The sequence below is a fragment of the Amphiprion ocellaris genome, chromosome 18, assembly GCF_022539595.1.
Source record: "Amphiprion ocellaris isolate individual 3 ecotype Okinawa chromosome 18, ASM2253959v1, whole genome shotgun sequence".
NCBI classification, from domain to species: Eukaryota; Metazoa; Chordata; class Actinopteri; family Pomacentridae; genus Amphiprion; species Amphiprion ocellaris.
This window is the reverse complement of record NC_072783.1, coordinates 17,916,252-17,934,840: the sequence shown is the minus strand read 5'-3', so window position 1 is coordinate 17,934,840 and position 18,589 is coordinate 17,916,252. Positions and strand designations below refer to the sequence as shown.

The 18,589-nt window shown below is 39.8% G+C and overlaps 1 protein-coding gene and 1 long non-coding RNA gene across 2 annotated transcripts in view; both read right to left on the bottom strand.

Annotated features, from left to right (window-relative positions):
* Positions 1 to 410: 410 nt before the first annotated feature.
* lmf1 (lipase maturation factor 1) overlaps positions 411 to 18,589 on the bottom strand; it is a 32,539-nt gene continuing 14,360 nt past the window's right edge. The window contains exons 5-11 of the mRNA XM_023274877.3: positions 17,246 to 17,311; positions 12,152 to 12,319; positions 7,325 to 7,505; positions 5,939 to 6,092; positions 3,315 to 3,498; positions 2,684 to 2,796; positions 411 to 912 (exon numbers count right to left, since the gene is read on the bottom strand). Of these exons, the coding sequence (XP_023130645.2) occupies positions 726 to 912; positions 2,684 to 2,796; positions 3,315 to 3,498; positions 5,939 to 6,092; positions 7,325 to 7,505; positions 12,152 to 12,319; positions 17,246 to 17,311 (1,053 nt within the window). The 3' untranslated portion in view covers positions 411 to 725. The remainder of the gene's footprint in view (positions 913 to 2,683; positions 2,797 to 3,314; positions 3,499 to 5,938; positions 6,093 to 7,324; positions 7,506 to 12,151; positions 12,320 to 17,245; positions 17,312 to 18,589) is intronic.
* Positions 8,949 to 12,140, bottom strand: LOC129347467 (uncharacterized). Its single transcript, XR_008599583.1, has 2 exons — positions 9,269 to 12,140; positions 8,949 to 9,193 (listed from the first exon to the last, which is right to left on the bottom strand). It is a non-coding gene; the product is annotated as an uncharacterized LOC129347467 (long non-coding RNA).

Below are 18,589 nucleotides of genomic sequence, written 5' to 3'. Positions count from 1 at the left end.
TATTTTGAGAGTATAATCCACTGCTGCTGCCACCTTGATTCTCTCAGATGTGGAACTGAGCCTTGTTCTTGCCATGACAAGTTTCTATGATGAGATCTTGGGGCCTGTTTTTAACCAATTTTACTGTTGCCTTTAAGCTAATACTTTAGTAAAGAGCACTGAAGAAAGGCCTTGTGTATGTGCTCCTTATTAGAATAGGGATTTGTGGTGATATGTAGGTATATGTAAGTTTTGTTATAATATTAACCTGAAATTATGTGACAGTGCCAGAGTGCATCTCAGGCAGTGTTTTCTGTAGAAGCAATGCACTTAAAAAGTAACAAGTAGTTCATTCTTTGTGCAATGACCTCAACACTGGTGGTAAGACAGATTATCAGAATACAGGACAAACACAATTGATCACTGCAACATTCAGATACAGATAAGCTTTTTAATATTTGGCCATTAATGTGGTCATTTCATAAAATACAAAAGGCAGAAATTCACCATCGTATTTGTGATCACTGAAGTAACATCTCTGATTGAAACCTTACAACTGTCACATTGTTTGGGAATAAATGTATCAAGTAAATGTTCAAGAAGCCTGATTCAATCCTTTGTGTTTGTGCTAAACTCCAGCAGCATCACAATGAAACTGACCTTGAAATGGCCTGTTTCAAACCACTCCTGATTCCTCTGGTTTCCTCTTGGCCCTCCAGTCTGAGGTCACATCAGAGGACATGACTTTAGCTCCTTTGTGTCGCTATGTGTGGATGAGGCCAGTTCCTTGACTGGAAGTAGCCCCTAAGTCCTTCCAGGTCCACAGCAGGAAAATAGGGTCCGATGCGTTTTCTCAACCACCATTTGCCCTGTGCAGCGCTGGGACTGCCCGGTTGGCTGAACTTGTATCTGAAGTGTTCCCCTCGAACCCACCTGAGGGGAGAAGACACAGAAAACAGTGAGCTCACATAAAGCAAATATTTCTATTGTTAGCATTTGTTTTTGTCATTTCAGATGTTTCTACCTGAGTTCCGACAGTGATGAACAGCTGAAAGAGTGCAGAGAGCAGTAACTCTCAGTCATTTTTTGGGACAGCAAGTATTGTGGAGATGTCCTAAACATCTCCCACATAGAAAGGTACATTCTGTATTTATCAAACTGCCAAAAGTACAATTTTGGACTTGAGCGAAAGATAAAAGTGAAAATTTATTTTTACTCCAACTCACAAATATAGGAGGAAAAAAAAACTTTCTGATCGTTCTGCATGAGTTTGCATGTTCTCCCTGTGCATGTGTGGGTTTTCTCTGGGTTCTCCGGCTTCCTCCCACAACAACATGCTGAGGTTAATTGGTAAGTCTAAATTGCCAGTAGGTGAGAATGTGAGCATGATTGTTTGTCTGTATATGCAGCCCTGTGATAGACTGGCGACCTGTCCAGGGTGTCCCCTGCCTTCACCTTAAGTCAGCTGGGATAGACTCCAGCTCCCTGCGACCCTAATGAAGATTAAACGGTCTGTAGATAATGGATGGAAGGATACGAAAAGACTGCTGTTCAGAAATAGAGTCGAATATACCACTGATTGTTGGCTGAAGCAATAGAATTCACAACTGCCATTTGAACACTTATGGACATTCAAATTATCTGGTAACAATGTTCGACTCCCAGCTCAAGTCTGGTGTCAACTCAGAACTGATTGTCAAGGGTGGATGACAAAGAATTCCTTTTATGTGCAAATTCTTAATTCTTTTGGTGCCTGTGATACTGGGATACTGTGATACCCATCTGATCAACTTCTCTCCAGCAACTTCCCTTTAAAGTCCTCAAGCCAGGGAATTAAAGTTCTTTTAAGGAAAACAAACCACTGTTCTGGATCCTTCCTTCCTTCTGCAATCAGATTACTAAACACTTACAGTAGTCACTTTAAACATTTTTTTGTCCTACTACAATTTGCAGTAGTATCGCAATCATGTGATCGTCAGTGGGTAACTGACACAGTGTCCACATCGTGGTTACAGCGACGCCGTGCCGGCTGCTATATCTCCCAATGGGAAATCTTTAACAAAGCTGTAGATCCAGACTATAAGCTGCATCACTGCCAAAATCTAATCACTTGGTTCTTGTGTCATTTCTGACCTTCTCTGAAAATTTCATCCAAATCTGTTGCTCCGTTTTTCAGTAATGTTTCAAACAGACAGATTCACAGACAAACTTACACCGATCGTCACATAACTCCACCCGTTCCTTGGCGGACTAACAAAAGCCTTTTTACCAAATTCAATACGAGCATATGGAACAGAAAGCAACAAATGAACTTGTGAACGGAGAGGCATATACACTATTACTTATTGAGATTATTATAGGTATATATTATCCTAACAAATGCACTGTGAGACAGTGCACGCTTCTATACTACTCCATTTTTGTATTTTAGCAAAAAAGAACTTCATCTGCTCTTTGCTTCACCAGAGGGGGCTACAGGACAGAGAAAAATGACTTGTGGGTGGTTGGGATTGGAATTTTATTGATCCATGCAACACTTTTCTAATGACAGAACGACAAACTTGTGCATCGGAGCTCTATTCTGTCTAATAAGATGACTATACTGTGTGGTATTTCTGCCAAAAAGTAAAAGTTAAGTGAAGTGTAAACTTAGAAATAGGAGGATTTTGGTGATGATGGCGTCAACTGTGTGCTCCGTGTTTACCTGGGTGGGTCTCTGCCATGAAAAGGGTTGTGGTCGAGCAATGAGAGGACGGTACTGTCGTTGGACAGCAGACATCCCGCTATATGGATCACCCATTCACTCTGTTCATAGGTCTGTATGAACACATGGAAAGAAGTTAGAAGCTAACAGAAAATAAGGGCGAGAAAAAATAACAGAGGGAGAGGAGGATGCATAAATATGGAGAAGGAGGAATTTTAAAGAGGCAGACTGGAAATCAGAAAAAAAAACAGGGACCTGGAGGACATACGGGCAAAAAAATTAAGATGAAGAATCAAAAGCGAAGAAACAGGTATGATAGTGAGACAAAGGAACAAACAGAGAAACACAGTTAGCAAAAGATGAACAGATAGAGGCTGAAGAAGAGACATTTTGCCAAAAGCAGAGAAAATGCATGGAACTGCTGCCCTCTTGTGTCTCACACAGCAAGCTGAAGCTTTTCCACAGTAATAAATTAAACAAAAAATGCATGTAAAAAGCCTTAAAAGTAAAGAAAAAATTTTTTTCATCCAGATGACAATGAGTTGTTTTTTTTTTTTTTTAAAACTGGGTTAACATGTTCCCACTCTGGATGTGTGTCTGTTTATAAATCTGCAGCTGCTCTGCAACTCACCTGGAAGGCAGCAAACCACATGAGCCAGTCCAGCCGGTAGTGATACGGTGATATGAGGCACGGCCGTCGGTAAATGTCTCCTGGTTTACACAGGAACTGATACTCTTCCCAAACTGCCTCAGGGTCCTTGGGATCCGGGCTCAGAGTGCCCTGGAAGATCACCTCGGTACGTTCTTTTGTGATGCTACAGAGGAGAACAGAATTAGGGCAGATTGGAAAGCAAGATTAAATACTTTTAGTTAGAATATGCATCATAAAACAAATAGGCTATTTGTGATAATGTGTTTCAGCCACATATTAAAACAGAATCAGCTCAGTTTGTGTAATGAAATGCAGATAGCATCTGACCTGACATACATACACTACCATATCTCATACGTTTTACAATCTGTACACCAAAAGGACACTGAGTATTTAATTGATTGATATTAAGAGAATATCATGTGGAATATCCTGAGCACCTAGAGCTCTTTTCTTTACTCTAGAAAGCAAAATGTTTTAAGAATTTTTGTACTTTTATGAGATTCTGACTGAATCCCTGCATAAAAATGCACAGAAGTGTAAACAGAGAAATACATTCCAATTACTGAATGTACTCAGTGTAGTGGAAAGTCCCCTGTGACTCTTTTTTTTTTTTTTTTTTTTAGATATTATTAGATTAGAGAATAGATTAGTTAATGCATTAATGCGTAAGCAGCTTTCAACTATTGTCTTTGCTCGATTTGGAAGTAATTTTTGTATTATTTTCAATATGATTACACTTAACTGGCAGTATAATACAACAGTCCTGTGCTAAATCTAACCTTTTATGAAATCAACAGTGGTTAGTTTTTATTGAAACTGCTTTATTATGATGGGTGGATAGTAATGAAGACTGCAGTTTTGGGGGGTGATGAACTGTACTGCATCAAACTGGTACTTTCTGTATCTAATCTTTTGCCCCCTCCATTTATTTCAATGTACACAGGAATAAATAAAAGAAACTCTGTGTAATACAGTACAGTTTAAGAGCGCCACAAAAAGAATACTAAATTCAGAGACCAAAGTGACAATATCGCAATGCTTGCTAATTGTCCTCATCAAAATTATTAACAAAAATAGACTATTGTAGTAAGTAAAGGGAGAGAGAGCCAGTCCTCCTGTTTTAGAAATGGAATCATAAAATTTAGGGCATTTTGCATGAAAAATAACTAATAAATGCACATTTTAACCTTGGGTATAACAAAAACCATTATATTTTATAAAGTCTTCATATGTTTTACAAAAAAAGATACGGCGGAGTTATGTGACGATCGCTGTACATTTGTCCCTCCGTCTGTCTGTCTGTCTGTCTGTCTGTCTGTCTGTCTGTCTATCTGTCTATCTGTCTGTCTGTCTGTCTGTCTGTCTGTCTGTCTGTCTGTCTGTCTGTCTGTCTGTCACCAACTCTACTCAAAAAATGGAATAACGGATTTGGATGAAATTTTCATTCAAATCACTCATGATTAGATTTTGACAGTGATGCAGCTTATAGTCTGGTACCATGGATTTGTTAAAGATTTCTGTATCATTGCGAGATAGCGGCACAGCATCACTGTAACTATGACAACAAGTCAACACTATGCCAGCCGCCTGCTTACAATCACAAGTGCCATTCTACTGCAAATCAACTGTTGCGGACTTATTGGGACTTATCCGTTAGAAATGATACAAGAATTAATTGATTAAATTGTGGGGGTGTTTTTGAGTCCCATCAATTCCCACCGCCCGCTACATATTTAGGTCACGCTATTCGGTGTCCATGCACAACATATACATGCATAACATCTGTGCTCAGAGCAAGGTAGTTTTGTTTGTCTGTACATCTATATTAAATGGCCACATTCTATGGTGACGTGATTTAAGCCACGAATTGAGCGACTGAGCAGCCTTGGCGCAGTTACTGCGCTCTCTGAATGCTTTTCTTGTTATGTGTAACTGCAGCTGACAAATAAATATAATGGAGTAAAAAGTACATTTTCCACTGTAACCTAGTGGAGTAGAAGTATGAAGTGGCAGGAAAAGACTCAAACAAATGTACAAAATATTTAGATACTGTACCTCTGCATACTGCTTGAGTAAATGCACTTTCCAACACTGATCCCCAACACATTTAATAACTAGAAAAGCACTCAGAGAGCGCAGTACTCTGCCAAGGCTGCTCAGTCGTCGTATTATTTCCGACGGATAAGTCCCGATAAGTCTGCAGAGGTTGATTTGTAGTAGGAACGCAATCGTGATCGTCAGCTGTAGTGTTCGCTTGTTGTCATAGTTACAGTGATGCCGTGCCGCTATCTCACAATGATACAGAAATCTTTAACAAATCCGTGGATCACTCTGACGTTCCCTGAAAATTTCATCCAATCTGTTATTCTGTTTTTGAGTCATGTTGTGCACAGAAAGACAGACTAACAGACTAACAGATGGACAAACATACACTGATGATCACATAACTCTGCTGCATTCCTTGGCGGAGAAACTACTAAGGATGCAGAGCACTAACACTGTTACGTGAATCAATACAAACACATCTGCAGCATAAAAACACTCATCTCCAACTCCATGGCCCCTGTGACCTCTGTGACCCCTGTAGCCTCTGACTGTACCTGCCAAAGGCCCCGTAGGTGTTGACAATCCGCAGCGGGTCAAAGGAGGTGTTCATCACCTGCCTGGAACTCAGCAGGTTCATCACCACAGGGACACTCAGGAAGCCAATCAGAACGCCCAAAGAAATGTTCACCACTCTACGAATTAACATACCTGGCACACGCACGTACACACACACACACGCACGCACGCACACACGCACGCACGCACGCACGCACGCACACACACACACACACATCCACAAAACAAGACAATGAAAAGATTGCTATTTGCATTTTAATAATATTTTGAGGCCACTGGGTTGTTTGTGAGCTTCAGTGTTATTCTGTAAGTCATGCACTTTATCTGGACATCGCTCTGAGCCATATTTAATGAAACTGCACAGAGCGATGCATGTCGTTGCACGTTTAGCCTACAGGACCTGCTGCACTGTTTGTTTACTTGTTAAATGTTGTTGACTTTAAGAGAAATAATGCATCCCAAGGCAAAATTCTGGGATTTCCAAATGAAACTGAGCAGCCGGAGGAAAAACTGTGATTACAGACAAAATCAAGGTGACATAGTTGGTAGTGTCTGGGTGAAAGAGGCAGGGAAGGGAGGGGCGTGTCAGTTTTTAACAGTGTGAATGAATGTGTGTGTGTGTGTGTGTGTGTGTGTGTGTGTGTGTGTGTGTGTGTGTGTGTGTGTGTGTGTGTGTGTGTGTGTGTGTGTGTGTAATCACTTCAACACATCCTGGATGGAAAAAAGGTTTAGACTGTTAGATCATGGGATTCCTGGTATTGACAAATGTTGGCTGAGTCTGTGTCAGTTCCTTCCTACCTGTGTCTGCCTGCTTATCCCACGCATGTTAAACACATCAACATAATCCAAATAAAACTGTTCTCACCAGGACGCACTCTCTGGGTCTGTTCAAATGATTAAAACATGCTCACTCTTAAGCTACAGAGCTATTTTATATTCAACATCCTACAATAAAGCAAAGACACTAATGGGTCCAATGAGACCAATTAGGGAGGGGCCACTCTTACACTTTTACTACATTTTAAACGGTCTGTATTGTAAAAATATAAGCGACATCACTTTAAAAATTCCAATAAACCATATGTCATACATTTCCCAGCTACTCAGCCGTCCAAGTGCTAATTCCTCATATTCCCATAATTCCCTCTCCAGTAGGACCAGTCCTTCTACCATCTCAGTCCATTAGCCTCTATTGTACATAATGTTGCATCTTATCTATATCCAGTAAACTGACTGTGAACCTGTGTTGTGAATCTAGCGACTCATTTCAAACTAGAATACTTCTTTTTTTTAAGTGAAAGTGGCTGAAAATGTCAAAATAGAAATTACTTTGCAATAGAATAAACAGTCTGGAATCTGAATACCTTTGTTAGGTTTTAGGGTGCGTCCAGCTGCATCCTCATTCTGTATCTCCAGCACCGTCTTCTTGGGTCCCGCCCCAGAGCGAAACAAGAATCCCAGTGAAGCATCATCGAAACAGGCCAAACTGGGAACAATGGTCAGCCAGTTCAGAAAACTCAGGTTCCCACTGATTATCAAAACCATCTGCAGAACCAAAAGGCAAAGCAGAAAGAAAACATAGAGTTGTAATAACAAAGATAAACTTCCATCCATCCATTATCTATACACCACTTAATCCTCACTAGGGTCCCAGGGGGGCTGGAGCCTATCCCAGCTGACTTAAAGTGAAGGCAGGGGACACCCTGGCTAGGTCACCAGTCTATCACAGGGCTACATATAGAGACAAACAATCACACTCACATTCACACCTGCGGGAAATTTAGTTACCAATTAACCTCAGGATGTTTTTGGACTGTGGAAGGACCTGGAGAACCCGGAGAAAACCCACTCATGCACAGGGAGAACATGAAAACTCCATGTAGTAAGATCCCAGGAAGCCCAGGATGCAAGTCAGGGATCTTTTAGATGCAAGGCAAAAGTGCTAACCACCAGGCTACTGTGCAGCTCCAAAGGTAAACTTATTTCATTCATTGATTATATAGCACTTTTTAAAAGTGTTTCAAATTGCTTTGGAATAAACTAAATCAAGATCCGGCAGATAAATTGAGGAAAATGTCAAGGGAGACGAGCACAGAGGAAGTAAAAACAGCAAAACAAACAAAAGATTTCATAAAGAGAAAAGCTGGAAAGCATTGTGTTTGTGATAAATAAAGGTCTTGAATCTTGAAAAAAAAAGAACAGATTGATTAGACACCATAGACTAAGTATGTCTGAGTTCAGCATGCAGTGTTTAACATAGACTGGGAGCTCTAATGGCAAATACCCGATCACTCTTTGTCACTAATTGTAGCCTGGGAATAACTGTCAGGGTTCTGTCTGCAGGTCTCAGTGATCAAGCAGGCACATATCAGGTTAATAAATCAGGATCTATTTAGGAATGACATATTCAGGTGCAATAACGCTTTAAAATCAGTTTGAAATCCAACAGGGAGCCTATGTGGGGAGGTACCAACTGGAGAGAGTGGAGAGAGCCCTGGCTGGTTCCTGGGAGGGTCAACCTCAGAATAAATAAAGGCATGTGTAACTGTTTGTAGTTCAGCAGTTACTATAGAGAACAAAGTTACAAAAATCAAGTCATATAAAATAGGGGCTTTTTTGGAACCAGGCTAATTTGACATGCATGAGCTTGGACATCCACGGCACATGATGCACAAATTCAATTTAAGTGTACAGCGACAGATAATGCTGATAAATGCAATAAAACATCCCTTTACACCGGCCAATAAACCTGTTAATGTAATAACAATGTTCTGAGTTGTGTGCCCCTAGGCAGTGTCAATTTAAACTCACTCACATTCCTGTCTTTGATGTTTTTCTATAGCAGTGTCGCTGTCCAGTGAAAAAATCTGGAGTCTTTGGAGATTTTGATTGTTTTAGTTGAACAGATGTTTAGTTATGAGTTTTAAAAAACACAGGGTACACATTGCCCCTCACACTAAACACAGAAAAACACACAAGGCTCCCATGGACGTTTCTGAAAGTTTGGCTGTGTTTTTGCACTTTTTAGGTAACAGGATATAGCAGCTAGTTACAGACTGGCCTGTAGCAGCATGTCAGTGATTATTCCTGAAGTGTGCCAAGTGCTGCAGAGTAGCCCAGTTGTTGCCTTCTCATCCAAAGCACAGTTGGTGGATGTCGCACAGGATATCTGGAGAATTTAACACTTCCTTCTGTATTTGGGCTCAGTCAATGAAGGCATGGAAGACTCAAGTCTGGAAGAAGCAGCTTCAATTAAAGCTCTGTTAATGACGAATTTGATAGGTTTGGATGATGGGGAATCTCCTCACCTTAAAACAAGCATTTGAATAACATTTTTCTTCTTAGTGCATGTGCAGTCTGCATGTTACAAATTTCGGGCTGCACACGGTCTTCTACAGAGAGGTCCATGTGGACCCTGGTGGATGCAGATAATCAAATTTACATCACATGTAACATGCAACATGTAACCTCACAAACACGCATACATGAAAAGCATGAACTGGACTCAAGTGCATTTCCATTAAGTCTCTGACTTCTTATGTCTATCTTTATAAGCAGTTTCAATTTGCACATAAAAACTTGAAGTGTAGGTTTACATGTGCAAACTAGACCTTGGGTGAAAAAAATCTACACTATCATTCAAAAGTTTTGGATCACTTAGAAATGTCCTTAATTTTGAAAGAAAAGCATTTTTTCACTGAAGATAACATTTAAGGAATCAGAAATACAGTGTAAAAATTGTCAATGTGGTAAATGACTATTCTAGCTGGAAACAACTGAAGTGTGAGTTCTTATGGAAAACATGAAATTGTCTGGGTGACCCCAAAATTTTGAACGGTAGTGTATCAAGTTTTGCATAAAGAAACATGGAATTTCAGTGATATTGGTACCAACAACCAAATTTCTGCCACTTTGACTTCTCTAATCCGTCACCAAGTTTTTGACAGCTTTCATTTGTCAGTCATTTGTATTCTGGAATGTCTTTTCAAACTTCGATGCAAATCTGTCATGTAGATGTTTCACCAGTTAAGAAACCTGAAGGTGGCAGTAGATTAAGATTAGATTTGTAGATAAGACTGTGTGATCCCAAACTTTTGAACAGTAGTGTAAATATCACAAAATGTTTTTTAAAAATTGCAGCAGATAAGCATATCACATTTTTTTCTGGAGTACTAACTAATGCATTGAACAATCAGAATTGTTTCTATATTTCCATCACATACCACTTTAGGGCTACTCTGATTCATTGGCAAAATCTGTGACATCGATGCTGAAAATCAATGCATGTTTTTCAGTTTTAGTTCAGTGTAACATTTTTCTTCCCTATTACTAAGCAATGTCTAAGCCATGATTTCAGTCATTTTTGGCTAAAATTATTGGTTGGGTACAATAAGCACTACAGTTTAAGCAAAGTCTGACTCAATCCAGTTTAAAGTTTCCACAGAACCAAATGATGACAAAACAAAAGGGTGGCTTGTACACTGTGGACAGTATTGATGATGGTGTATCATAGCAGCACTCACACCTGAAGAGAAAACACACATGTTCCACTCGGGAAGATGCATCAGAAGAAATGGCGAAACCACTATAAGTGTTGTCAGTTCATAAGTAGGAGGAGCTTTTCCATATATGTTGACCTTGTAACTGCTAAATGCATACATCCATACACAATTGTGGAAAAAAGTTTTTGGACACCCTTAAAATTTGACACTGTCAAATATTATCATGAAATATTTGTGGAAAAATCTTTTTTGTGTTTCAAAAGGGGTAATCTCACCCCATTCTTCTTAAATTACTGCTTTTAATTCTTCTAAATCCTTTGGTTTATGCTTTGAAACGGACCTTTTGATGATCCACCACAGATTTTCAATGGGTCTCATGTCCAGGGATTGAGCTGGCCACTCTAAGACCTGGATACTGAGCTCCTGCAGCCAAGTTCTACCGGCCCTGGATGTGTGGCAAAGGGAATTATCTTGTTGAAACATCCAGTTTTGACCTCGACAGAACAGTGCACATGCAGAAGGGAGCATGTGGGTTTGGAGAATGGCACAATACTTGGCAGAGTTCAATGTGCCATCGCAGACAGTGAGATGACCAACACCAGCAGCACTCATGCATCCCCAAACCATGATACTGCCTCCATCATGCTAAACAGTAGGTACTGTGCATGCTGGAGATAATGCTTCTCCTGGCCTTCTGCGTACCCTCACATTAGCAGGAGGAAGATAAAGCTGGAAACTGGACTCATCTGACAACAGAATTTCCTTCCAATTCCTGGCTGTCCAGTTCTTGTTTGCTTGGGCCCAACAACACCGGGCTAACCTCTGTCTCTCATTGATCAGGGACTTCTTGACAGCCTTGTTGGACCTTCAGCCATGATCTAAAAGTCGGCCACGTACAGTGCAGGTGGAACACTGGACACCAGTTTGGTTTTGACCACTGCTGCTAAAGCTCCTGTGATGTCATTCGGCAATTTTAACTGCACATGTGGATCAGGATGTGGTCATTTCTTGGTGAAGAAACCCTTGGACACCCAGATCTTGGTTTTTCTTCCAAGCTGTCGGTTTGTCTATATTTCTGCAGAGTGTAACCATCTGCTGAAGGACTGCATCTGCACTTCCTGGCTATGTGGCGGCAGCTGTACCCTTCCTGGCTGAGAATCTGTATCTTCAGGTGTGTTCCCTGCATTACGTTTCTTGTTGTAGCCATTTTTGTCTCTAAAGAACTTTCAAATGTGCTGGCTTTATATAGACACAAAGCATTGCAACAAAAATTGTGTCTTTTAATGAAAAGCACAACCTTCATCAGTCGATCACTGGTACCAAAATGACCCAATACTCAAAATTTCTTATGTATTTTTATGGAACCAATCAATTTTAAATTTCTAATGGCTTTTTTAAGGATTTGTTTATTATTTTGGCTGTGACTGTGCTAAAAGAAATTACACTTGAAGACCTAAGAGTGATTCTTAATGCAGTATTTCACAAATGCATGGGATGTTCAAAAAATTTTCCACCACTGTACCTTAAAACTCCAAAATCCAATCAACATTGACTAAACAAGTAATCAGTGAAACAGTGGCCTGAACCACATAGAGTTTATTCTCAATGAATCAACTCCTAGTCGATAATTTATTAAACATCATTATCAGTATCTGTTATCATCAGGTTTCATGTTGATGACCTGGTTACCTGGAAAAGGATCTGGAGTGCTCCATTCACCATACACATCCGCCTGCCCAGGAAGGTGAAGAACGGGACGATAAGCTCAATGAAGTGGTTGGACAATGTCTCGAAGCGATGGAACCACCAGGGAGAGCGATGCATGTAGTACGACATGGGGTTAGGAACTGGTTGGGTCTGGAGAGAAATAAAGGAAAAGAGTCGTCTCGATTATCATGATCTTTAATTTGTGGATTATTCTGTAAATGTACGCATAGCAATGAAGTTTGATTATGTGCACAGTCTGCTCTGCACAAAACATTTTCAAAACTTGCTTCTAGTGCTGAAGATGGAAGATTTCTCTGCTTTACTTTGGCACCAACTGTTGTCTCAGAGAGGGATGGAGAGTAATTTATGGTGCCACACCTTGAGGGAAACGTTTCCATGTCTAAATAAAGATGGAACTTCATTTAAATAAGCCCAGCCTACGCACACTCAGAGGTTTCATACAGCACTGTGCACTGTTTGTGTACGTATGACTGAGTGTGTGCGTGTGACGTGGCTGCATGCAAACCGTGTAATAGCTGAACATGCAAACCGTGTCAGGTAAGGTGGTGAAAAATAAATACAGCACAGAAATAGGTGGAGCAACAAAGAAAACAAGACAGCTGGCAACCTAATCTATACTCTAATTGTTTTCATGGAATAGAAGGGGGAAAAAATTAGGTTATTTGACCTGTAGCTTACCAAAACACACCTGGAAATCCAAGGGAAGGGAGCCTGCAACCTCAGACAACCAAACAACCCCACATGGTCTGCAAACTAGCTGCATTAAAACAAACAGACCGAGGCAAACAAAACGCCAACTATGCCGAAACACACCTACACAGCCCCCTGAGAGTCGGGACAGGCGGAGATCTGCAGTTCCTCTGCAGAATTGAAAGGGAGCAGTGTGTCAGAGGGGGTTAATAAGGCTTCACCTGGCGCCAGTGGCTTCCGGTGAGCTGTGTGTGCGTGTAAATCTACATTAGTCTTTAGGCTGTTGACAGCTGAAATTGGACCTGGTCGGGGAAACTGACCCAGCACGGAATAAGCTTCACATTGTAAGATGATTTGTCAGGTGACAACACATTTTCTGGTACACTAACCAAAAATACATGTCAGCATGTTACTAAAGAAACCCCGCTGCAGGGCGTTTATTTCTCCCATTTCAGAGTTGAATTCGGAGTGTAGTTAAAGCAGGAGTCTGCAGCTTTTGTCAGTGACTGTGGCCACACAGCAATTCCAGCATAAAAATAAAAGCTGTTGATATAATGTAGTGTAAGGACATGTGTCCAAAAGCAGCGGCTGGGCACTGCAAACAGGACAACATATCTTGACAATATACTGCCACTTTAGCTGCCATTGTATGATAACCTAGCATCACTTTGGGACAAAGACAAATGAAAATTCAGAAAATTTCAGTGGATTTTCAACGAGGAGTTATCAAAATGGCTGCAGCAAAAGGCAGACCACTCATAAAAAGATGCTGGGTGCAGATTTTTTTTCTCTCTGGCTGGTCTCATACCTTTCTCCTCATTGGGAATAATTAAAATAGGACACTGGTGCTCAGCACAATGTGCTATATAGACGCTCAGCCCAGCAGAACTGGGGTAAAGTCAGTAATTTAATCTCGTAATGTTGCACAACACAGTGGCTCAGTGGTTAGCACCGTCGTCTTGCAGCTAGAAGATCCCCCGGTTCCAGGCCTGGTCCTGGGATCTTTCTGCATGGAGTTTGCATGTCCTCCCTGTGCATGAGTGGGTTTTCTCTGGGTACTCCAGCTTCCTCCCACCGTCCAAAAACTTGCTCAGGTTAATTGTTAACTCTAAATTGTCCGTCGGTGTGAAAGTGAATGTGATTGTCTTTATGTGTACCCCTGTGATAGCCTGGTGACCTGTCCAGGGTGTCTCCTGCCTTTACCCTAAGTCAGCTGGGATAGACAGGGATAAAAGATTGTGAAATCATTCAAAACATGTTTTATATTTTAGATTCTTCAAAATAGATAACCTCATGAAGCTCACTGAGAGAATGCCAAGAGTGTGCAAAGCAGTAATCAAAGCAAAGGGTGGCTATTTTGAAGAATTTAAAATATAAAACATGTTTTGACTTATTTCACATTTTCTCTGCAATTAGGTGGAAGAGATATGCGCATATGTTCTGCAATCGGCCCAAATGAGTTGAAAAACACTGGATATTGGCAAAAATCCAGTATCAAGCATACATAATTCTCAGCATACAATGTTGTCTCCAGGTTCAGGAAGTGTTGAAACACTACTAACATACAGTATGTTATGACTACAAAAGCATGGTGACTATTCTGACACACTTTTAATCCTTTGGTTCACAACTCCTCCTAAAACAAATGTGCTTATCATCATAATGCGCATGTACAAAGTGGTGAACAGTTCAAGCAAAGATGGACTTTCCATATACAAGATATGAAATTTGATCAAATATTAAATGTAAAAGTTCAATATTTTGCATAAAAGTAACAGGAGACTAGATGTGATGTCATATTTTTTCTCAAAAACCCTCAAGCTAGAGAACCACTGGTCTATTGCTCTGCATGACTTTAGCAATGCTAAAACTGTGGGAAAATCTGGGAATTAGATTTCCAGAGTACCAGAAAAACCAAATGAAAAAGTTTCCCAAACTAAAATAAAAAGGACAGAAAGCTAAATGTTTCAACTTATATGCAAAGCATATAATCCCTAATTTACTTCCATAAGTCAAACGCACTGTAACCCAACACAACACCAGCTATCAAAGTCCCACAGGAGCCAGTGTATTACAGCCTATACTCCATTCCCATTGTATTTCAAACAGAGTGAATATCCCGACAGTATTCTTGATGTGCATGTGTCATCTCCAGTCATCCAGTCCCATAGGAGCTGGTGTATTCCTGTCTGTGTTAATTACAGAAGACGGCCCTCCTCCCTCTGCGGCTCGCTAACACAGAGCGGTGTGGGTCAGAGCGGTTGAGTGTCCCACGAGGGAAAAACAAACACTGGATATGCACAACCTCACGCTCTGTGTAAGAGGCTGATTTATTGACACCCACAGCAGCGGTTACCGTAATGCGCTGCCCTGGTGTGGTTAGCCTGATGTGAGTTCATTGCAGTTCTGTCATCATTTATGAGACTAGGAAAATGTCCAATGTTTTTGCATAACTGGATCAGCCTTAGATGTTCAGACTGTCGAAGAAAACAGGCCTTTGGGAAACTTGGTGTGGTTTTGCTGGTCATGCAGTCTCAAGAATAAATTACAACAATACTGCACTGCAACAAGTGAACTCCACACATGTAAGTGATAGCTTAGGTGAAGGCTTTGGTTCTCTGAGTTCATTACTGTGGTGTTTTCTGTGCTGTATTTCCCAGAGATCGGCTAACATCATTGGGATTTTATATGAGAAAAGCACACTGGCACAGAAAATATACAAAACTTTCATGAAAAAAGTGCATCTTAAAGTTGCTCTAATCAATTTGCTTATGTTAGCATTGGGTCATAGGGCTGTTTGATGTGACAGGAGGCACTTATAGTGACAAACAGAGATTATCATTCAACTCTGTGGCTTTCCTCAGCTGCAGAGTTGGTGTTGTGGTGACTTCCAGCTCATTGTTTCGGTTTTGCAGCTTGCAACTTTGTTATCATGGTTAGATTCATTGTGTGCTACCTGCCATAACTGCAATTTAGCAACTAGCTAGAGGTAACAGTGGATCATTTAGCAGTTCATAGAGAGGGAAAAATATGTCTTCTGCTTTTGTGTTGTCCAAAATAAGACTCTAAATCAGGGGTGTCAAACTCATTCTAGTTCCGGGGCCACATTCGGCCCAATTTGATCTCAAGTGGGCACAACAGCTGATAAATGTGAAAATGTTCACATTTAAGGAATTATTATCTTTTTATAAAACATCAAGAGCAACCTGAAAGTTCAATTTCAACAATATTATGCCTCAGTTCATCGTTTACACGTTACATTTTACAGTTCACAGAGTATCTACAAAGGCACAAAATGTTTAGTCACAAGTATCTGGAACTGAACAATATGGTATTTTACTTTATGATATAAATGACGAAAAAAGACAAAAGCACAAAAGTAAGACAAAATATTACCAAAAGGAGACACAAAACAAAACGACATAAAATGAGACAAACAACACGAAACCAAACCAAGAGAAAAAAAAATTGACAAAAAAGCTACAAAGCGACAAAAAAATGGACAAATGACAAAAACAAGACAAAAACACCCACAAAACGAGAGAAAACATACACAAAACAATCAATAAAGCAAAATGACAAAAATAAGACAAAAAACACAAGCAAGACAAAAAGGAAACACAAAACAAGAAAAACAAGAAACAAAACGACAAGTCAAACAAAAAACAACAAAAACAAGACGAAACATTACAAAAATGACACAAAACGGCAAAAACGAGAAACAAAATGACAAAAAAATTAGACAAACAACACAAGCGAGACAAAAAAGACAGAAAATGACAAAATCAAAACAAAATACACAAGCGAGACAAAAAGGAAACACAAAACCAGAAAAACAAGAAACAAAATGACAAAAAGTCAGACAAAACAAGACAAAAAAACAAAAGCATAACAAAATATTACAAAAATGAGACACAAAGTGACAAAAGAACAATGAGCAATCGAGTGTTTTACTTTATGATCAAAACAACTTGTCATGGTCTCAAAATTATTTTAAATTTATAGTTTTACAAATTTACAATTTGCAGTTAATGTCTTCACTGTAATTTTTACACTTTGCAAAGTCATCCCACGGGCTGGATTGGACCCTCTGGAGGCCGGTTTTGGCCCGTGGATCGCATGTTTGACACCCCTGCTCTAAATGAATGGCAATATCAATCCTTAGAAACACATGATTACAAATTATGGACTTAAAAAATAAAAGTGATACGTAAATGTTCGACCCAGTACGATTGCCATCACAATTCTATTTACCAGGGCACTCATTCAGACATGAAGCTGACGCATTTAGTTGCTACATTTAGTCTTTTCAGCGAAACGAAAAGACACATAGATTAACAAATACACAACATTCTGGGTACACACCTCGTAATGGTAGTCCATGCAGGTGAGGTCTCTCCAGCATTTGTCGCCTCTGATTTTAATAAGACCCTGAAAAAGACGGAAAAAAAATATGAGCATGCTTTGCACCAAATCTGTGCATTGCGTTCAAACTTCACAGCAACAGCTGCATGTGCTGTAAATAATTTCAAATAAGCAACCATCGACAGCCCATTAGAAAATCTCATTATAGACTGCAGTCAATAAAATCACACATTTAGCTCGTGGGGCCCAAAAGGAAAGACCCTTGTCCAGGTGGACACTCCAATGGACATCAAAACGTTTAGTCCAACGCACGTGAACGCAAGAACACTCTCAAAGAATTACACTTCGAGAGCCAATCATACAATCATGTAATTTCACTTGATGGATTATGCTAAATAACAGAGGAATCTATGTATAATATGCAGTATAATCACTGTATACAGAAAGTAAACCAAGACAGACAAAGCTTTAGGTACAACAGCTGCCAGAGACAAGCATTAAATACAAGAGAAGATTTGAATGTCAGACTGCAGGTTTATAACTTTAACATTCACTAAAGCCACGAAGAGTTACAAAACATTAATCTCTATGAATGTATGTTTACAGCTTCCGATCATGGTACTGCCAATATGGAAAAAAAAAAGATAAGTTGGGAAAAGTTGAAAATGTTTGATACTGAGTTGATTTGATTATTCTTTTACTCTATTTCTATATGTACAGCTTAATATGGGGACAAAATATTAATATGATGGCTGCAAATAATCTTTTTGTCCATTCAAGTTTACAGCTATTGCAGCGTTAGTAGTATATAAGATTTTTCTTCATCTTTTAGAAACACAGTACACTGGTAGAGGGGGAGAAAGGAGGGAAGTGAACTGAAGAATGAGAGGCAAAAGAGGAAAGATCAAAGAGATGGAGGAAAACTATACATTAGAGGAAAACTATGCATGAGGAACAAGAAGGCTAAAGAGAACTGTGTGTTGCAATTTAAACAACCAGTCAATGTTCTTTCATTTGGACATTACATGTAATCAAATAACACTTAAAAACATGATTGTTCTGTTGTCCTGAATGTTTGTCACCTCACTTTCCCTCTTGTCTCCCCTCTGCACTTGACATAGTTTTCACATATAAACCTAAAAGGCTCCTTTAAAGAAGTAACTTTGACGTTCAGACACATTTAGCCGTTTTTATCAGTTGCATTATTGCTTGTATCCCTTTTCCAAAATGGTGGATGAGTTTTCTACAAGAGCAAGAGCAGGCAATAAAAATAACTAGCAGAATGATAAGGTCTGAGTATTTAGAGAAGCAATTTCATGATTTATTTAATGACAAAAACCTTTA